The sequence below is a fragment of the Puma concolor genome, chromosome B1, assembly GCF_028749965.1.
Source record: "Puma concolor isolate L17-30 chromosome B1, mPumCon1.1.hap2, whole genome shotgun sequence".
Classification (NCBI taxonomy): domain Eukaryota; kingdom Metazoa; phylum Chordata; class Mammalia; order Carnivora; family Felidae; genus Puma; species Puma concolor.
This window is the reverse complement of record NC_141670.1, coordinates 174,400,535-174,423,709: the sequence shown is the minus strand read 5'-3', so window position 1 is coordinate 174,423,709 and position 23,175 is coordinate 174,400,535. Positions and strand designations below refer to the sequence as shown.

General features: G+C 38.6%; 1 protein-coding gene across 1 annotated transcript in view; it reads right to left on the bottom strand.

Annotated features, from left to right (window-relative positions):
• Positions 1 to 23,175, bottom strand: part of SMIM14 (small integral membrane protein 14) — an 81,828-nt gene that overhangs the window by 5,720 nt on the left and 52,933 nt on the right. The window contains exon 3 of the mRNA XM_025921346.2: positions 14,648 to 14,696. Coding sequence (XP_025777131.1) covers positions 14,648 to 14,696 — 49 coding nt within the window. The remainder of the gene's footprint in view (positions 1 to 14,647; positions 14,697 to 23,175) is intronic.

The following is a 23,175-nucleotide window of genomic DNA, read 5'->3' as shown; positions in this document are numbered from 1 at the left end:
TTGCATATGATTTGGGAAGGTTCATGAACCCACAAAGCCACCCATCCCCAGATATACTGAGATCTACAAAACCCAGGTTAAAACCACCTGATGTACAGTAAAGACACTCTACTACCTCAGGACAGGAAAATTCTGAATTTTAATTACAAAAGCAGCATGAAAAAATAACAGAGCTTAAGGAAAAGGAACCAAGTGAATTGTATAATATATAAATTAAAGATCCCTTGAATGATATTCTCAAAGAGATAGTAATTTGGCCTTCTTTTTTAACAAAAAGAAGTTGGATTCAGATACAGATATTCTAAAATCTATCCATTTATCAGGAGAAAGAAGGGCTGTGTGTGTCAGTAATAGTTTCTCCCAGCTCCTCAGGCAGCCATGTCTTATTTAATTCATTATTACAAGTACCTAACACAGTGCTGGCCCATGGTATGAGCCTAACAAATTTCTGCTAAATAAAACATACTTATAATTGACGTATATTAGAGAACTCAGTTGTCATAAATGAAAATTACAGAAGACAGATTTCTTTTTTTTAAGTTATTTATTTATTTATTTATTGAGAGAGAGAGAGAGAGAGAGAGCGCGTGCGAAGAAGGGGCAGAGAGAGGGGGAGAGGATCCACACTGTCAGCACAGAGTCTGATGTAGGGCTTGAATTCACGAACTGTGAGATCATGGCCTGACCTGAAATTGAATTAGACACGTAATCAACTGAGCCACCCAGGAGCCCCTATTTTAAGAGATAGAGAACGAGAGTGTAAGCAAGGAAGGGACAGAGAGAGAGGGAGAAAGAATACCAAGCAGGCTTCGCACTGTCAGCACAGAGCCCTACACGGGGCTCTATCTCATGAACCATGATATCATAACGAGCCGAAATCAAAACTCAGAGTGTGTTAAGGGACTGAAGCCACCCAGGCACCACATGAGAAGGTTTTTGTTGTTGTTGTTGTTGTTGTTGTTGTTGTTGTTGTTTTTAAAGCAAATACCATTGGGACACTTGGGTACTCAGTTAAGTGTCTGAGTCTTGGTTTCAGTTCAGGTCATGATCTCACAGTTCATGAGTTCAAGCCCTGCATCAGGATCTGTGCTGACAGTATGGAGTCTGCTTGGGATTCTCCCTTTCTCTCTGCCTCTCTCTCTTAAAATAAACATTAAAAAAAAGCAAATACTATTATTTTTATTGCTAAATAATAGCTAAAATTTGAATCGTTACTTTGAACCAGGCATCTCTGTTAATCCTTTTAACAATCTTATTTTATGGTAAGTACTACCATATTTTCATTTTATTGATGAAGAAACTGGGGAAAAGGGGGCTTAAATCCTAATGTCATAGAGTTGGCATGTGGCAAAGCTGGGATTTTAATACAGCTGGTGTCATTCCAGAGGCTGTACTCTTAACCAACCTCTTTGCCATGTCAGAATCTCTGACAATACCACAGAGTGAGACAGAACCTGAAAATTATTAGTCCTGTGAGTAGTAAAATTAGAAAACACAGATTTAAAAAGGATTTTTGATGAATAAGCTTGTAAGTAGAGGTTAGGTAAAATTAGATTATTTAAAGAAAGATAACTGTGACTTCTACACATTATCACTTCTTATGGTGCCCCTCAGAAATAAAATGCCAGATTAATGGTATAGACCAGAAGTGAAACCCCAATGTCAATTCTTATGTATTATTCAATTTGGAAAGTGGGTCTCTTCCTTTCATTTTATTTTATTTTATTTAAATTTTTTTTAACATTTATTTATTTTTGAGACAGAGAGAGACAGAGCATGAACGGGGGAGGGTCAGAGAGAGGGAGACATAGAGTCTGAAACAGGCTCCAGGCTCTGAGCTGTCAGCACAGAGCCCGACGCGGGGCTCGAACTCACGGACCGCGAGATCATGACCCTAGCCGAAGTCGGCCGCTTAACCAACTGAGCCACCCAGGCGCCCCTCTTCCTTTCATTTTATAAGTAATCTCTACATCCAGCGTGAGGCTTGAACTCACAACCCTGAGATCAAGAATTGAATGCTCCAACAACTAAGCCAGCCAGGCACCCCAGGTCTCTTATTTTTTGATACTCTTTGCACATAAAATATTCTTCACGGGGTTGAACCTTGGATCACTAATTTACTAATTCATGTCTTTGTAGACATGAAAATGCCTACTCTCACAGTCATGTTATGGTTCTCAGTTTCCTGTAACTGTCTCCTAGCTTGGTTCTTATTCCTGTCTTTCTTTTCTGCATATTGCTGCCAGAAAAGTCTGCTTAGAACACTGCTCGTAACAGATCTGCTGACAAACCCAGTGACTTACTCTCTGACTACTGCTTCAACTCTGAACTCTTTAGCCTGGCCTTTCCTCATAGGATTTGGCCCTACTCATATTAACTCTAAATATTTCTCACATAAAGCATCCTCTTGTTCTAGTCAACCACAGTATCTTCTTCCTTCTTTAGCCAGTGGTAGTCTGGTCTGTCTATGCTTAAGAATAGCCTGTGATGACAGCAATACCACAGATTCTACGGCTCTACCTCACACCATCTAATTCAGGAGCAGCTCAGGGATGGGGTCAGGAACCAACAATATTTTAAAAACTTCCCAAATGGATATGATGCAACAGTTCAATGCTAGTTTGGCTGAAAGAATTTGACAATTTTACAAACTCAGTCCTGGGGTACTCATGATTTTTTCCCTGTCTAGCATGTGCTTACAAATAACCACCATTTATTCACCTACATCACTCTCGTCTATAAAAATCTCCATTTTTGGGGTACCTGGGTGGCTCACTCAGTTGAGCGTCCAACTTCAGCTCAGGTCATGATCTCACGGTTTGTGGGTTCAAGACCTACATCTGGCTCGCTACTGTCAGTGCAAAGCCCGCTTTGGATCCTCTGTCCCCCTCTCTCTTTGCCCCACCTCTGCTTGCACTCTCTCAAAAGTGAATAAACATTTTGTTCTCACTTTTGAGAGAGAGAGCATGAGCAGGGGAGCGGTAGAGAGAGAGCTAGACACAGAATCCAAAGCAGGCTCCAAGCTCTGAGCTGTCAGCACAGAGCCTGATGTGGTGCTTGAACCCATGAACTGTGAGATCATGACCTGAGCCGAAGTGGAACATTTAACCAACTAAGCCACCAAGGCGTCCCAAAAGTGAATAAACATTTTTTTAAAAATCTCCATTTTCTCAGTCCTCTCCTTCCTTTCTTCTCTGGACTAGTGTAGCATTCCTAGTTTGAAGGAATGGCTTCCTATTTGTTCTAATTAGGACATTAACTTTTCAAGAACTGAGACCATTTTATAGCTGTTTGACTCCATTACTTCTTAGCTATATAATCTCTGTGCCTCAATTTCTTCACCTGTGAAATGGAAATATTACTATCATCCCAGAGAGTAGTTGTGAGGATTGAAATGATCAGTACATAAGGAGCAGTTAGTACAGTGACTGGTACACAGAAGGTATTTAATACCAGTATTGAATACCCCAGGAGGTATTCATTACCAGTATTATGCACACAGAAAAGTCTGAGTGCAGATATATCCTGGCGTGAATAACTAGGCTGGATAAGATGCTGAAGTGGGAATGGAAAAGGGTCAAATACAAATAGTACTAGGATGGGAGAAGCAAAACACGTGGTGACTGACTGGACTGACAGTAGAAGGGGGAAGAAAAGAAGTTAAAGATGCCTCTAAAGTCTGTGAAGGGTAGTAATGTGCAGTAAAATTTCTCTACTTAAAAGGCTAAAAAAAAAAAAAAAAAAAGGTTAAATGGATATCATTTTCCTAACCTTCAAAGTTTGATAAGTTCATTTCTCTTATTCTCCAATAACTCAAGGCCCCTCTCAGAATAAAGAATAATAGCTAAATCAATTAAAGTTGAACCTCTTGGGGTGCCTGGGTAGCTCAGTTGGTTAAGCATCCAACTCCTGATTTTGGCTCAGGTTATGATTTCATGGTTCTTGAGACTGAGCCAGAGCTTGCTTAGGATTCTCTCTCTCTGTCTCTCTGTCTCTCTGTCTCTCTCTTTCTCTTTCTCTGCCTCTCTCTCTCTCTCAAAATAGACTTTAAAAAAAAAGTTGAACCTCTTGACCATAGTCAGTGTTTTTCTATTTATACTAGCCCCATAAAATTAAGATGGCTCTAGAATGTATTTTCACATAGGTATACTGTGCAAGATTATTTTTTTTTAAAAAACCTAGAAAAAAATAGAAACAAACCTAAATGCCTGCCAAGAGTGTCTGATTAGTAAATTAGGGGAACATGTGCACAATGTAATACCATGAAGCTGTAAAAAAATGTTTAGGGAAGTTTCCATGAGATATGCTATTTTTTTTTTTTTTTGACTGAAAAAAAAAAAAAAAAAGGTGAGAAACTGTGTACCAAGAAAGGAAGTAAATAATATACAGCTTGCTTGTACATGAATAAATTCTGGAAAGATACATAAAAAGCTAATAATACCTGAGACAGCACCTGAGTAGATGAGAAAATGTAAGGAGGAAGATAACTTTTCAGTGTTTATTAAGTCCTTGATTTGTGAACTATATATAAAAAAATAAATTGAATTAAACAAAAAAAGTTCAGGATTGGAGGGCCTGGGTAGTATCTGAACTGAGTTGGACTTCTTGAAATATTCAGAAACAGACATGAATAGAATCACTGATGGCATTCTGTGATTATTTGTAGTCCCTTATGACAAGATTCGCTTTTTCATAAAGTCTCCAAACAGGTATGCTACTCAAACTCCCTCATACTACATGTAGCTGATACAAACAAATATAACAGGCAGCTATTTTTTTTAATTTATTTTTATTTTATTTTTTTAAGTTCGCTCCATGCCCAATGTGAGGCTTGAACTCACAGCCTTGAGATTAACAGTTGCAAGCTCTACTGACTGAGCCAGCCAGGTGCGCCTAATTTTAAGTTTTATTTTCATTTAAGTAACCTCTATACCCAACATGGGGCTTGAAATCACTACCTCAGGATCAAGAGTTGTATGCTCTTCCAACCGAGCCAGCCAGGCACCCCAAGGAGCAGAGATTTTAAAGTCAGTATAGAGAAGTGAACAGGCACTGGTCCCCGGGGTTTTTATTGTGATAACTTTTTGACACATACAAATATTAAGGGGCACAATCACATGGGAGATATAAAATCTGTTTCCTCACTGCCTGGAAATGATTTGCCTTAAGAGAGTAAATACATTTTGCTGTATCGTCTGGAAAGATGTCAAATCAAAAAATGTAAAAGGACTCTGTGCATCAAAATACAGCATTCTGCTTTGCTTAACGTTTAAGTCTTTAGTTATAAGCAAATGTATTACAAATAGCTTGTCAAATGGAATATTCACAGTGAAGCTATTAACTTACCTGGACACCAGGAAGATGAAGGAGTAGAGAGGGATGCTCTAAGAGCTGGTAGATCCCAAGGGATTATTTCTACAAACTTACATAGGCTTCCAGTGGAAAAGCAGAAATAGAACAACAGTGAAAGTGGTGCATTAGCACCAGGAGGCTTTAACTCTGCAGTTTTGGGGCTGTATGGAGTAATTACATTATCCTCACAGTATAGCTACCTGTTTTCAAGTTGATTTACTCCAGAATTAAGTTAGTGATAGAGCTGGTTTCCACACAACACTTTATCTGAAAGGCAGTCTTTCAGAAGAGTGAGCAGACTTGCTCCCTACTGCTCTAGAGAGCAAAACTATGGGTGGACACCACAATGAAGTGGGAGTTTAGCTCAATATAAAGAATCATGCACTATTCGGTGATCCATACTTACTATTGTAATGTCCTCTTAATAAATTGATCCTTTTGTCATTTTGAAAAAAAAAAAAAGAATCCTGTACCAACTGAATCTGCTAATACACTGCAGCTAAATTCTGCTCCCACACAAAGTAATGAGCTCAGATTCAATTAAATCACCTCAAATGCATGCAACAAACCATGGCAAGCACAATGAGTGTTGTGATATAATAAGAAATATAGGGGCATCTGGGTGGCATCATCGCCTAAGCGTCCTGACTCTTGATTTCGGCTCAGGCTGTGATCTAACGGTTGTGATACTGAGCCCTGCATCGGGCTCCATGCTGGGTGTGGAGCCTGCTTAAATTCTCTCTCCCCCTCTCCCTCTGCCATTCCCCCTCACCTGCATGTGTGCACACATACATATGCACGCGCTCTCTCTCAAAAAAGAAAAAAGCAAAACAAAACAAAAAAGGAAAAAAAAGGAAAAGAAAAAAATATATATTTGGTCTTCATTCCAGTTCCTAGCACAGAAATCCTAAAACTCTTGGAATTTCCTGAGAGATAGGAAAGAAATGTCATTTTGTAATTAATAATAAACGTTTCAACCAAACCTGAGTTTATGCTAATGAAGTGACTTTGGGGGGCCTCTGTAGGCTTCAGGATGGGGTCTGGGTGCCAGAGTTTGACCATATAATTAGAGAGCTGGAACTTTCAGCTCCACTACCTAACCTCCAGGCAGGAAAGTGGCTGGAGATCAACTTACTCACCAATGGCCAATGATTTTATCATTCCTGCCTACAGAATAGAATCTCCATAAAAACTCTAAACAAAGGGGTTCAGAGAGCTTCCTGATTGGTGAATACATCGAGGTGCTGGGAAAGTGGCACACTCAGAGAAAACAGGGAAACTCTGCACCCTTCCACCGTATATCTTGCCCTGTGCACCCTTTCTATTTGGCTGTTCTTGAGTTGTACCCTTTATAATACACCGGTAATGTAAATAAACTGTTTTCCTGAGTTCTGTGAGCCATTCTAGCAAATTACTGAACCTGAGTAGGGGACAGTAGGAACTCCAGATTAAAATCTATTTTATGAAAACAGCATAAATTCACTGGAGAAAATTTAGAATACAAAGAAAAGTAATTCTAACACCTACAGGAAAGAACTGCACAAACCATTTAAAAACATGACTTTCAGAAAGGATTTCCACCAAACACTAAAAGAACCAGGGAAGAAAAACTGGCCAATATAACTAAATTAATATTTAAGCTCTAGAGTTTTGTCTTTATGTTTAGATTAAAGAAATGACATTTCATTCAAAGAAGTAAGAGTAGGGGCGCCTGGGTGGCGCAGTCGGTTAAGCGTCCGACTTCAGCCAGGTCACGATCTCGCGGTCCGTGAGTTCGAGCCCCGCGTCAGGCTCTGGGCTGATGGCTCAGAGCCTGGAGCCTGTTTCTGATTCTGTGTCTCCCTCTCTCTCTGCCCCTCCCCCATTCATGCTCTGTCTCTCTCTGTCCCAAAAAATAAATAAACGTTGAAAAAAAAAAAAAAAAAAAAGAAGTAAGAGTATATTTGGTTTACAGGTGGGGTGGGGCTCTAGGATCACAGATACCACAAATGTAATAAATACTTGTTTTTCCATAAGAAGGTCAATAAGATTATTTTCAACCAGAAGAACAGGTTTTAGCTTTACCTGCTGGAGGAAAATTTTGAGCTGCTTATCAGAAAGCACACTGCAGATTAATGAATGCTACTGAAAAAGCAACATAAAGAAATCTGGAGTGGGGGAAACACCACACATCACCCCAACAACCTAACACAACATCTACACATTACCATTACCTTCTTGTCCAGAAGCATATAATTACTACCCTGATGCACCAATGGAAAATGTTCTGACAAAATTTCTACTTTGGGCTAAGCACTGTAATAGCTCCTATTTCTCTAAGCTGTTATATTTACAGAATTTAATGGGACACCCAGTTCACATAATAGTAACAATAATTAATAATGTAATAACAAGTGCCTTTAAAATAGTACCTTACTATGTTTTAGCTTCATTACAAAATAAAGTGGAGCTCAGCTTCGGGATGGTACGTATAAGCACAGAGCCTATTAATAAATGCAATTTAGTAACATGTCAAAAATCTTAAAATGTACATAAAATGTAGCAAGGGAAGTTAGAATGTTGAGATTTAGAATGGGATCAAAAACTTGGGGCACCTGGGTGGCTCAGTCAGTTAAGTATCCGACTCTCGATTTTGGCTCAGGACATGATCTCACAGTTTGTGGGATTGAGTCCGGCTCCTTGCAGACTTAGGATTCTCTCTCCCTCTCTCTCTGCCCTTCCTCTGCTTGCACACTCCCTCTCTCTCCCAAAATAACTAAATAAACTTAAAAAAAAAAAGAAGTTTAAAAAAAGAGAATGGGGGCGCCTGGGTGGCGCAGTCGGTTGAGCTTCCGACTTCAGCCAGGTCACGATCTCGCGGTCCGCGAGTTCGAGCCCCGCGTCGGGCTCTGGGCTGATGGCTCAGAGCCTGGAGCCTGTTTCCGATTCTGTGTCTCCCTCTCTCTCTGCCCCTCCCCCGTTCATGCTCTGTCTCTCTCTGTCCCAAAAATAAATAAACGTTGAAAAAAAAAAAAAAAAAGAGAATGGAATCAAACTTAAGTTATTGACTTAAAACAGATGGCTATTAGTTGTTATATGTAAACCCCCAAACAAAAACTTACAGTAAACACACAAAAGATAAAAAAAAAATAAGCATAACACTAGAGAAAGTCATCAAACCAGAAAGGAAGATAGCAAGAAAAGAACAGAAAGGAACTACAAAAACAGCCAGAAAACAATGAACGCTATGGCAACAAGCATATGCCTATCATTAATTACTTAAACTGTATTTTTTTTTTCTTTTTTAAGAGGGAGGGCACACGTGAGAGGGCAGAGAGAGATGGAGAGAGAGAAGAGGGGCTTACCGAAAGCGGGGCTTGAGCTCACCCGAAGAGGGACTCAAACTCACGAACTGTGAGATCATGACCTGAGCTAAAGTCAGATGCTTAATGACTGAACCAGCCAGGAGTCCAGTACTTTAACTGTAAATGAACTAAATTCTAATCAAAAGACAGAGTGGTGGGGCACCTGGCTGGCTCAGTCGGTAGAGCATATGACTCTTGATCTCAGGGTTGTGAGTTCAAACACCACGTTGGGCATAGAGCTTATTTAAAAAAAAAAAAAAAAAAAAAAAAAAAGACATAGAGTGGCTGAATGGATTAAAAAAACAAGACCCAGGGTGCCTGGATGGCTCAGTTAAGTGTCCTACTTTGGCTCAGGTCATGATCCCGTGGCTGAGCCCTGTGTCTGGCTCTGTGCTGACAGCTCAGAGCTGGAGACTGCTTCAGATTCTGTCTCCCTCTGTCTCTACCCCTCTCCCCACCCCCTCTCAAAATAAAAATAAAACACCAAGAACAAAACCAAACCAAAACACAAGACCCATGTATATGCTGCCTGTAAGAGACTCACTTTAGATGTAATGACATACAGAGACTGAAAGTAAAGGCATGGTAAAAGATATTCCATGCAATAGAAACCAAAAGAGGGTGCCTAGGTGGTTCAGTCAGTTAAGTGTCTGACTTAGGCTCAGGTCATGATCTTGTGGTGCATGGGTTCAAGCCCCGCATTAGAGGGGTCTGGAGCCTACTTCAGATTCTGTGTCCCCCTGCCACCCTGCCCCCGCTCTCTCTGCCCCTCCCCCACTTGTGCTCACTCTCTTTCTCAAAAATAAAGAAATAAATGTTTAAAAAAAAAAAAAAGAGGGGTGCCTGGATGGCTCAGTCAGTTAAGCATCCAACTTTGGCTCAGGTCATGATCTCACGGTTCGTGGGTTTGAGCCCCATGTCAGGCTCTGTGCTGACACCTCACAGCCTGGAGCCTGCTTCAAGTTCTGTGTCTCCCTCTCTCTCTCTCTGCCCCTTACCTGCTCATGCTCTCTGTCTCTCTCTGAAAAATGAATAAACATTAAAAAAAAAAAAAGAAACCAAAAGAAAGCTGGGGTAGCTAATACATATATCCAACAAAATCAATTTTATTTATTTATTTTTGAATGTTTTTTATTTATTTAGAGAGAGAGAGAGAGCATGAGCAGGGAAGAGACAGAGAGATAGATGAGAGAGAGAATCCCAAGCAGGTTCCACACTGTCAGCACAGAGACTGATGAGGGGCTTGCTCCCATGAACTATGAGATCATGACCTGAGCCGAAATCAAGAGTTGGACACTGAACTGACTGAGCCACCCAGGTGCCCAGACAAAATCAATTTTAAAACAAAGACTACATAATAAGAGACAAATAAGGGCATTACATAATGATGAAGGGGTCAATCCAGTAAAAGGATACAATAGTTGTAAATATTTATAGGAGCACCAAAATATATAAAGCAAATATTAACAGACCTCAATGGAGAAATAGACAGCAATACAATAATAGCAGGGAACTTTAATACCTCACTTACGCCAATGGATAGATCATCCAGACAGAAAATCAATAGGGAAACATCAGCCTTAAATGACATGTCAGATCAGATGGACTTAACTGTATATATAGAACATTCCCTCCAAAAGCAACAGAATATACATTCTTCTCAAGTGCACAGAAAACATTCTCTAGAATAGATCATATGTTGACCACAAGTAAGTCTTAATAAATTTAAGAGGACTGAAATCATATCAAGCATCTTTTCCAACCACAGCAATATAAAACTAGGCTCCACACTGAACATGGGGCTTGAACTCAGAACCCTGTGATTAAGAGTTGCATGCTCTACCAACTGAACCAGCCAGGCACCCCAGAAAAATTGTATACAATCAAAAATATCCTGAAACAAACAAAAATTCAATTATAACACTAAAATTTTGGGGATGCAGCAAAAGTAGTTCATTTACTATTATTATTTTTATGTTTTATTTATTTTTTAGAGTGAGACAGTGTGAGTGGGGGAGGGGCAGAGAAAGAGAGGGACACAGAATCCAAAACAGGCTCCAGACTCTGAGCTGTTAGTACAGAGCCTAACATGGGGCTCAAACTCACAGACCATGAGATCATGACCTGAGCCAAAGTTGGATGCTTAACTGACTGAGCAACCCAGGCACACCACGAGCAAAAGCAGTTCTAAGAGAGAAGTTCACAGTGATAAATGCCTACTTCAAGCAATAAGAAAAGTCTCAAACGATCTAACTTTATACCTCAAAAAGTAGAAAAAAAACAGAATAGAGCCCATAGTTAGTAGATGTAAGGGAATAACAAAGATTAGAATAGAAATCAATGATAAAGAAATTAAAAAGATACTAGAGAAGACTGATAAAACTAAGAGCTAATTCTCTGAAAAGATAAACAAAATTGATAAACCTTAGTCAGACTAACCAAAAAAAGAGAGAAAGGACTCAACTAAAATCAGATATGAAAGAGATGTTACAACTGATACTATAAAAATATAAAGGATCATAACATTAGTATGAATAATCATACACCAACAAACTGGACAACCTAGAAGAAATGAATAACCTCCTAGAAACATACAGCCTACCAAGACTGCATCATGATAAAACAGAAAATCTGAGCAGACTGATTACTAGTAAGGAGACTGAATCAGTAATCAAAACCCTCCCAACAAACAAAAGTCCAGGACCAAACAGCTTCACTGGTGAATTCTACCAAACATTTAAAAAAGAATTAACACTAATCCTTTTCAAACTCATCCAAAAACAGAAGAGGAGATAATTCTACTAAACTCATTTTATGAAGCCAACATTACCCTAGTACCAAAACCAACAAGGATACCACAAGAAAAAAAGGTACAGGCTAATGTCCCTTATTCACACAGATGTAAAAATCCTCAAAACATTAGCAAATAGAATTCAACAATACTTTAAAAAGATCATACATCATGATCAAGTGGGATTTACTCTAAGGATCACAAATCAGTCAATGTGATATATATTACATTAACAAAATTAAGGATAAAAGTCATATGATCATCTCAATAGATGCAGGAAATGCATTAGACAAAATTAAACATCCATTTATTACAAAAACTCTCAACAAGGTGAAAATGTACCTCAACATAATAAAGCCCAAAGCTAACACCATATTTAACTGTGAAACCGAAAAACTTTTCCTCTAAAACCAGGAACACAACAAGGATGTTCACTCTGGCCACTTTTATCCAACACAGTATTAGAAATCCTAGCCAGAGCAATTAGGCAAGAAAAAGAAATAAAAGGCAACCAAATTTAAAATGAAGTAAAAGTGTCACTATTAGCTGATGACATTATGTATAGAAAACCCTAAAGACTCCATCAAAAAGATGTTAGAATAAACAAATTCACTAATATTGCAACATATAAAATCAACACAAAAACCTGTTGTGTTTCTATACACTAATAACAAGCTAGCAAAAAGAGAAATTAAGAACACAGTCCCATTTATAATTGCATCAAAAAACACCTAGGAATAAATTTAACCAAGGAGGTGAAAGAGCTGTGTGTTGAAATGAAAGAAATTGAAGACACAAATAAAAAGATACTCCATGCCCACACACTGGAATAACTGTTCAAATGTCCATACTACTCAAAGCAATTACATATTCAATTCAATTCCTATCAAAATTCCAAAGGCGTATTTCACAGAACTATAACAAACAATCCTAAACTTTGTATAGAACCACAAAAGATCCCAAAGCAATCTTGAGAAAAGAAAAAAGTTGAAGGCATCACAATCCCTGATTTCAAATTCTATTACAAAGCTAAAGTATTTGGGGTGACTTCAGCTCAGGTCATAATCTCATGGTTTGTGATTTGAGCCCCACGTCGGGGCTCTGACAGCTCAGAGCCTGGAGCCTGCTTCAGATTCTGTGTCTCCCTCCCTCTCTCTGCTTGTACTCTGTTTCCCTCTCTCTCAAAAATAAACATTAAAAAAAATTTTTTTTAAGTTATCAGAAGATCTGAATAGACATTTTCCCAAAGAATACACAGATGGCCTACACCTAACATCAGGACCCTGCAAACAAAACCACAATGAGATATCATCTCATACCTGTTAGAAAGCCTATTACCAAAAAGGTAAGAAATAACTAATGTTGGTGAGGATGTAGAGAAAAAAGAACCCTGTGCACTGTTGATCAGAATGTAAATTGGTATAGCCACTATGGAAGACAGTATGTAGGTTCTTCAAAAAATTAAACAAGAACTACCATTATATGACCCAGCAACTCCACCTCTGGGTTTTCCCCAAAGAAAACAAAAACATTAATTCAAAAAGATATATGCACTCCCATGTTCAATGCAGCACTATTTACAATAGCCAAGGTATGGAAACAATCTAATTGTCCATCCACAATGAATGGATAAAGAATTTATGGTGTATATATATATATATATATACACACACAATAGGATATTATTTAGCCATAAGAAACAATGAAATCTTGCCATTTGTGACAACATGGATGGAAGTGAAATAAGGGAAACAGAGAAAGATGAATACTGTATTATCTCACTTATATGTAAAATCTAACAAAACAAAATAAGCTCATAGACACAAAGATCCAATTGGTGGTTGTCAGAGGTGGGGGCTGAGGAGTAGGAGAAATGGGTGAAGTAGAGGGAAAAGGTAAAAAACAGAGGCACATGGGTGGCTGATCCAGTTGAGGGTCTGACTCTTGATTTCAGCTCAGGTCAGGATCCCAGGGTCATGGGATCAAGCCCTCTGTTGGGCTCTGTGCTGACAGTGTGGAGCCTGCTTGAGATTCATTCCCTCCCTCCCTCCCTCCGTGTCTCTCTGTCTCTGTCTCTGTCTCTCTCTCTCTCTCCCTTCAACCCCCTCCCAAACTTGCAAGCGCTCTCTGTAAAATGAAAAATAAAATTTTAAGGTAAAAAATAATTTAATTAAAAATATGCATATAAAGGATATCCGTTCAACTATTATTTATAATAGCAAAAAATACATCAGCAGGCTAAGATTCCAATAAAAGGAAATCACTTAAACACTGATGTATTCCCAAAATGTATCATTATTTAGTCAGTAACTATTTTTAAGATAAATATACACTAATATGTTTATAATACAGTGGTGAAAAACAATACACACAAAGTGATCCCATTTTCACAAATGTATCTGAAATTAATTGTGTCAGGTTTCACCTTCCTATTAATGTCATACTTCCATTCTTACAGTCAAATCATTATGGCTAAGACAGAACTGGCTTGAATGTTAGGTATTAGAACCCCTCAAGTTATTTGTGTGTTGTAAAAAAGGTGCTTCACCTAATAGCCACCAAGTCTATCAGCTATATTCACAATGCAGGATCCATCTTTCTCTTCTGATTCTCCTTTACCATCACCACTGCCCATAAAGCCATATTGAGAAACTTCCCAACTGCCTTTGCTCCCTAGAGAATGCTAATGTCAGAGCCAAAGCCCCAAAGCCTCCACACCCTGGGAAAGAATGGGCTCCTCTCCCCATTCAAAAGTTCCCAAAGCTGTCAATGGATGCAAAAAAGACATGGTAGAGAAAGGGTGAGGGGTTTGCACTAGCAGCCTTGCTGTTCCAGTGTGACCAGCCAGAAGTGCACGTTACACATATATTTGCCAAGAAAAAGGTCTGAAAGGTTTTATAGCAAGTTGTCAATAATGGTTATCTTTTAGTATTCTGCAAGTTTTTCCTTATCTATGATTTAAAAATTTTCTTCAATGAAAATTTGTTTTTGAGGAAGAAAAAAATGTTTAAGTCAAAAAATGAAATATTTAAGTAGGAAATACATTACTGAGAACCATTTCCTTGAACAACAAACCATAAATACAATTTCCAACATTCACAGTCATCTGTCCTCTAATTCTGCCCCAATGCAAGGCTCTTCCTGTGCCATCGTTACTTACATTCTTGAAGACATTCTGTGTCTGTGCAGTAGGACTGGGACTGCCTCAACTACAATGAATAAGAAGAAAGGAGAGTTAGCCATTGGATTTAACCAAAAGTGGTTAATCTTTATTAGAAAGATCTTTTTTTTTTTTTTTTTTTTTTTAAACAAATGCTACCGCAGTAGATATATTGTACCTTCAGAATCAGATACAAACATAGACTACACTAAGGAGCAGTCGAGCTTTGGGGGATTTTTTCTAGTCAAAATAATTTTCAAATACACTGTGATCTAGCACAATTCACCCATTTATATTAAGGAATTAAAAAAAAATCACCTGTGACCTACCTAAACTGCTTCACATTATTAAACTTCCCAAAGAAGAACGCTAAACTGTAGAGGAAGACTACTAGAAAGAGAGTAAACTTTGTTAATGAGATTTTTTTCTCATGGAAAATTCAAAGCAGAGAAAAAAAAAGATTCTATTTGTAGAAAATGCATCTCTGAAAGGGAAGAACAAATACTTTCCCTTTTTTGCTTAGATCTGCATAAACCATGGCTATAAGGAACTAATAAAAATGGATACCACAGGGGTTGGGGGTGGAATGGAGGAGTAGACTCTGACAGAGATGAAAACTAAAGTTTTCAATATTTATCTTTTTACACAATTTTGGGACCATGTGATTATTATTTTTAAAAAGAAAATTTAAAAGAAAAAACTATCAATAAATATACATCATCCTTTTATGAATGTCCACCCTATGCTGAGAAATTTTATGATGTTTAGAAATGACATGATGAATCTTAAAATAGAGATGGCCATATAGTAAAAGAGAATGAGGAGCATGGAACTTTTTAATTCAGCCTTGTTACTTTATAATGACACCCTCTCTCCATTAAAGCAGTAACTCATGACTTGCAATTGCTTGGGAAAACAACAGAGCAGGTGTGCTTAGCTGGTTAAGTATGAGAGCTCTGCAGAAAAGACCTGGATTTAAAGTCTGGATCTGCAAACTTCTAGAGTTTCAAAGACCTTGGTCAAGGTCTTTGAACACTTCTAAACTTTAGTTTCCTCACCTGGTAAAATGGGGATAATAGTACCTATATTTGAGTACTAGTGAGGATTAAAATAGATAATGCAAGTGAACTGTAGTAAGAAACCAAGGAACGTTAGCTATTATTACTACTGTGCCATACCAATTAGGACCTCATCTAAACAATTATTGGAATTAACAACTAAACAAATCGTTTTATAAACCGTTCTCTAAGACGATCAGGCGTGCTTTGGTATATACCTCTAAAAGTAGTCCTACTTGAATTAAAATGGGAAGACAGATCTTAACCCTAAATAAGAAAGGGATCTATCAAAAACCTCTTTAAAAATTATACATTCTATGGCTATTATCAAAAAGACAAAAACAACAAGTGTTGGTGAGGATGTTGAGAAAAGGGAACTCTTGGGCATTATTGGTAGGAATGTAAATTGGTGCAGCCACTATGGAAAACAGTATGAAAGTTCCGCAAAAAATTAAAAATAGAATCATCATATGATTCAGCAATTACACTTCTGGGTATTTATCCATAGAAAATGAAAACACTTATTTGAAAATATATGCACCGCCCCCCCATTTCACTGCAGCCTTATTTACAATAGCCAAGACATGGAAGCAATCTAGATGCCCAGGAATGGATGAATGGATAAGGACAATGTTGCAAATATATATACAATGAAATATTATTCAGCCACTAAAAAAATGAAATCTTGCCATTTGCAACAACAGGGATGGACCCAGAGGGAATTGTGCTAAGTGAAAGAAGTCACAAAGAAAAAGATAAAGGGGCACCTGGGTGGCTCAGTTAGTTAAGCAGTTAAGTGTCTGACTCTTGATTTCGGCTCAGATAGTGATCTTATGGTTCACGAGATCGAGCCCCTGCTGACAGGGCTCTGTGCTGACAGTGTGGAGCCTGCTTGGGATTCTCGCTCTCCCTCTTTCTCTCTGCCCTCCTCACCCCCCACCACCTGCATGCACGCACGCGCACTCTCTCTCTCTCAAAATAAATAAACTTTAAAAAAAAAGAAAAAGAAAAATAGCGTATGATCTCACTTATATGCGGAATCTAAAAACAAAAAACAAGCAGAGCTCATGGATATAGAGAACACATTCAATTCATTTTGCCCAGATCCATCAGAAGAATCACTACCTGAGGCAGCTCTAGCCTGATGAAATGTATTTTTTAAGTAATAAGACTGGAACGTTAAAATGATTCCTTGATCCACGGGGCTGCAGAACAGATGTTGTAGCAGGCATGAAAACAACATTCATCACCATCACAGCTCTTGAGTGACCAGGTCCACCGTCAATGAGCAGTAATATTTTGAAAGGAATCTTCTTTCCTGAGCAATAGGTCTTAGTGGTGGGTTTAAAATATTCAGTAAACCATGTTGCAGACGTGATGTCATGGAAGCTTTGTTGTTCCAACAGAGCACCAGCAGAATAGATTTAGCATAATTCTTAAGAGTCCTAGGATTTGGGGAACAGTAAATGAGCATGAGCACTGGCTGCAACTTAAAGTCAGTCCCTGCATTAGCCTCGAATAAGACAGTCAACGTGTCCCTTGAAGCCAGGCATTGACTTCTCTGGCTAAGAAAGTCCTAAATGGTATCTTCTTCCAATAGAAGGCTGTTTCATCTACACTGAAAATCTACTGTTCAGTGTGGTTACCTTAATGAACTATCTCAGCTAGATCTTCTGGGTAACTTGCTGCAGCATCCAAATCAGCACTTGCCACTTCACCTTGCACTTTGTTATAGAAATAACCTCTTTCCTTAAAACTCATGAATCAACCTCTTGTTAGCTTCAAACCTTTCTTCTGTAGCTTCCTCACCTCTCTCAGCCTTCATGGAATTGAAGAGAGTTAGGATCTTCTTGCTCTGGATTAGGCTTTTGCTTAAGGGAAGGTGGTAGCTGGTTTGGTCTTCTATCCAGACCACTCAAACTTTTTCCATTATCAGCAGTAAGGCTGTTTTGCTCTCTTATCATTCATGTGTTCACTGGAGTAGAACTTTTAATTTTCTTTCAAGAATTTTTCCTTTGCATTCACAGCTTGCCTAACTGGCCCAAGAGACCTAGCTTTCAGTCTATCTTGGTTTTTGACATGCCTTTCTCACTGAGCTTAATCATTAATAGTTTTTGATTTAAAGTAAGAGATGTGGGACTCTTCCTTTCACTTGAACACTTAAGAGACCATCACAGGGCTATTACTGACCCAATTTTAATGCTTTTATGTCTCAGGGAATAAGGAGTACTGAGGACAGGGAGAGAGATGGGGGGCGGGGCGGGATAGATAGCCAGCCAGTGGAACAGTCAGAACACATACAACATTTATGGATTAAGTTTGCCATACTATATGGATGAAGTTCATGGTACCCCCAAACCAATTACAACAGTAATATCAAAGACCACTCATCACAGATCACCATAATAAATAATAATGATAAAGCTTGAAATATTGCAAGAATTGCCAAAATGTGACACAGAGACATGAAGCAAGCAAATGCTGATAGAAAAATGGTACTGGTAAGACTTCGATCAATGCAGGGTTGCTACAAACCCTCAATTTGTAGAAAATGCAGTATGTATGAAGTGCAAGAAAGTGCAATAAAATGAGGTATGCTTGCAGTTTAACTGAAACATAGCCACACGCATTCATTTATATATTGTCTATGGCTGCTTTCACTACAACAGCTGAGGTTATAATTATAGAGTCATCGAGCCTAAAATATTTACTATTGTGCTCTTAAATCATTGAACTTACTAGGAAACACACATGGAATAAGAGAAAAAACAAATATTTCTCTGTAGCCATATAAGAATGTTCATTTAGAGGGCACCTGGGTGGCTCAGTAGGTTAAGCATCCAACTTTTGATTTCAGTTCAGGTCAAGATCTCACGGTTTGTGAGACTGAGTCCCATGTCAGGCTCTGTGCTGACAGGAAAGAGCCTGCTTAGGATTCTCTCTCTTCCTCTCTCTCTCTCTGCCCCTCCCCCACACTCTTTCTCAAAAATAAACAAACATGTTTTTAAAATGTTCATGTAGAAATGTGAGATGCTCATGAATTACATCTATATAATAATAATAATGCAACAATCATTTGTTCACTTATTCATTCAATATACTTATTAAATGCCTACTATGTGCCAAGTACAGATCTAGGTACTGAGGATATAGTATGAAAAAGACAAAGTTTCTACTTTTATGGATCATACAGTCTTGTGGGGGGAAATCAGACGATTAACAAATATATTATGGGGCGCCTGGGTGGCTCAGTCGGTTAAGCATCCGACTTCATCTCAGGTCATGATCTCACAGTTGGTGGCTTCGAGCCCCATGTCAGGCTCTGCACTGACAGCTCAGAGCCTGGAGCCTGCTTCAAATTCTGTGTCTCCCTCTCTCTCTGTCCCTCCCCCACTTGCACTCTGTCTCTCTCTCAAAAATAAATAAACGTTAAAAAAATTAAAAATATATATATTATAAAAAATTTCAGAGAGCCATGCAGAGAACAAAAACAGGATGGCATTATATCTAAATCAGGCAGAGAGAGGCAATAACACTTAAGGGGCTATCTACGGGACAGTAAAGATCAAGGGATTGAGCATTCCAGGCAGAATAAACAACTAGGAAAGGGCCTTAGGTGAACAGGCTCCTGTGAGATAGTGATGAAGAACCACAAAGTCACTTGCGGCTGGGGCATAAGAGCCATGTTACTTAGCTGTTGTATTTAACCCCAGGACCAAATGCTCTCTCTGTATGCTCAAATCATCACAGTATGCTACTGATGTCATTTGTCTGACTGCCTCCAATTCTGAGACATAGCAATATATAACAGATACCCATATGGTTTATCATTGTGGAATTGGGAGTACTTTCTCATTTTATAATATTTGGGACATATTTAAATAAAAATTATATTACTTTTAAAATTGTATTACTTTAAAAAGTGACTTATTATAACTTAAATAATTTATTATAATCACAAACACTGGAAACTTGTATGTGGTAGGTACTGTAGTAAGAACTTTAACTTGTTATTTAATTCTCAACCAAGAGCTGGAGACAGGTTCTATTATTGCTACTTTACTAATGGATGAAACTTGAGTTTGGGAGAGGTTAGCTAACTTGATTATCCAGTACTAACTCCAAAATCTAAATCCTTAACACAATTCCATTCTACTTTACAATGTACAAAATTTTGTATCATAATTTTATAGTTAACAACATATCATTACATTCTCTCAAGCACAATTCTGAATTGTTACAAAATACTCCCATGAGTTGATGTACTGTATAATTGAACTGAAGCAAAATCTGACTAAAGTGAAAATAACCATATGTGTAGTTATTAAGTAGCTCTAAGACCAACATAGCCAATGTTTTCCTTCTACACTGAAAGAGATCTCTCTTGGGATACCTGGCTGGCTTAATTGATGAGCATGTGTCTCTTGATCCTGAGTTAGAACCCCACCTTGGGCACAGAGATCACTTTAGAGAGAGAGAAAGAGAGAGAGAGAGAGAGAGAGAGAGAGAGAGAGAGAGAAAGAGAAAGAGAGAGAGAGAGAGAGAGAGAGAGAGAGAGAGAGATTGAGAGAGAGAGAGAGAGGGAGGGAGGGAGGGAGGGGCACCAGGGTGGGTCAGTCAGTTAAGCATCCGACTTCAGCTCAGGTCATGATCTTATGGTTCATGGGTTCGAGCCCCACGTAGGGCTTTGTGCTGACATCTGGAGCCTGCTTCAGATTCTGTGCCTCCCTCTCTTCCTGCTCCTTTCCCACTCATGCTCTCTTTCTCTTTCTCTCTCTCAAAAATAAACAAACATTAAGAAGAGAGAGAGAGAGAGCTCTTCCTTTAAGTGCCAGGGGAAGAAAGAGTAGGCTTCCCTTTGGGACTATGACAAAAAATGGTAATGTACAATTTGTCCTGCTATATAAGTTTCTAGAAAATTAACTAATTCACATATAACTGGTAAAAAGAGAAATTATGTCAGTTTAATGTGGAAGCTGTGTTGGTTCATAATAAGTGGTTTTTTCTAGGTAAGGGCAGCCAGAAGAGTGGGAGTCAAATGATTTTCAACAGGAAATGATAAATCCTTTGGCTCATGCTAAGCAGACAGGAGCTCTTTCAGCTTTAAGAAAATTAAAACTGAGTGCCTACGGGCATGTGCATGCACTGCCCCCCCCCCCCCCCGCCCGCCCCTCCCCTCCCCGCAACCAAGAATGAGAAGAATTTATTCATTGGAAGCCTGGCTGAGTGCAGCACTTCAACTCTAGTCCAAGCTGCAGTGAATATTTGGGACATTCCACCAAGAGCTGTGGTTGGACTCTGCTCTTCTGGCAGGTCTTCTTTGAGTTCCTGGCTACATTCTTCACGTTCACAAACAGGCAATGCTGCAGGCTCTGAATAATGAGGTGCCAAAGTATCATGATCAGGACTACGTGTTTTTTCCAAACCAGTGTTTTGGAATATATTTTCAGTATTCAGATTCAAACACTTATGATGAGTAAATTACAGTCTTTAAAGAATTAAAAAACCACTATTTAAGGGCACCTGGGTGGCCCCAGTTGGTTAAGCATCTGGCTCTTGGTTTCGGATCAAGTCATGATCTCACAGTGGTGAGATCAAGACCCAAGTCGGGCTCCATGCTGACAGCATGCAGCTTATTTGGGATTCTCTCTCTCCTCTCTTCTCTGCGCCTTCCGTGTTCATGTACAGGCACACACTTTCTTTCTCTTTCTTCCTCAAAATAAATAAATACACACTTTAAAAAAGCCATGCATTTAAATACAAGAGAATCTCACTGTTTTGATGGAACTGTTTAAACAAAGGCCTAATTTACACCTTAGTTTTCTCTTGACTTATTTGGAGAATACAGTGGTACTATTGATGCTAATTTTGGCTATTCCAATAGGAAACTATTTGCAAAAACAAATATAATTAGAAGAAAACCAAGGATAATATGTGAAGGAAACAAATGACAGGATCTACAGGATGGAGTCATAAGCTTCAAATATTTTCTGTATTACGGTGGAGGCAAGGGGAAGAACCACATGTGGACTATCTATAGCCAACAATTGTTGTCCAGGTAAATTTCATGTTAACACTGATCCTGGGATCCCAGAAAATAACTAAAAGTAGATTTAAATCTCTCCATCTAACCAGGATGGTCATGGAAAGTTTTTGAAGTTAGCCTGCTTCAAAATCACAGAGACAGCATAACATGAGTATAATAAATGTGTTTACTCATTAGGGAAAAAGGCAGAAAACACAGATTTAAAAAGACTGAAAGAATAAAAGAGACCTGGCCAAGAGATTTCACATTAGGGAAATTGATGAATATAAAATAGTCTGTTATGATACCCAGGAAGCCTAACAGAAACCTTGGCTGTCAGAGGTCTCTGGGAAAAATGTAGATCAGAGAGACAATTCTTTTTTTTTTTTTTTTTAATCCCCCTTTTTAAAAAATTAAAAAAAAATTTACATCCAAATTAGCAGACAGTGCAACAATGATTTCAGGAGTAGATTCCTTAGTGCCCCTTACCCATTTAGCCCGTCTGCCCTCCAGTAACCCTCAGTTTCTTCTCCATATTTATGAGTCTCTTCTGTTTTGTCCCCCTCCCTGTTTTTATATTATTTTTGTTTCCCTTCCCTTATGTTCATCTATTTTGTCTCTTAAAGTCCTCATATGAGTGAAGTCATGTGATTTTTGTCTTTCTGACTAATTTCGCTTAGCATAATACCCTCCAGTTCCATCCACATAGTTGCAAATGGCAAGATTTCATTCTTTTTGATTGCCAAGTAATACTATACCACATCTTCTCAAAGAGACAATTCTAATGACAAAAGCAGATAAATGGATCTTTTTGAGAAAACTTACTTTGGAGAAATTCACTGAAAAGAATTATAAAGAAAAGAAAGTCTCTCTCTGGAGTTACCAAAATGTACCTACTATAGACTGAATGTGTCCCAACTTCACTTGTTGAAGCCCTAAATCCCCAATGTGATGGTTTTTGGAAGCGGGGCCTTTGGGAGGTAAACAGATTTAAACGAGGTCATAAGGGGAAAGCCCCCACGATGGATTAGTGCCTTTATATTAAGAAGAGACTAGAGTCCTTATTCCCTCTGTACCATGTTGAAGATACAGCAAGAAGGCAGCTGTCCGCAAACCAAGTAGAAAACCATCACCAGACACCAAGTCTACCTGTACTTGATCTTGGACTTTCCAGACTCCAGAACTGGGAGAAATAAATGTTTGATGTTTAAGCCACCTATCCGTGGTATTTTGCTTTAGCCACCCGAGTTAAGACAATACCTGAACTAGAACGTACTGCTATTTTTTTTATGTCTGCTCAAGAACCTCACATATATTGGAAGTCATGTTCTTTCCCATGGACAGTAGCTGCCTGTGTACTGGTAAACAGAACAGTGGTTAAAAAGAGAAGCTTTAAAATCAGAGGTATATGGGTTCAAATTCTTTATCTGTTACTTTCCATAAAG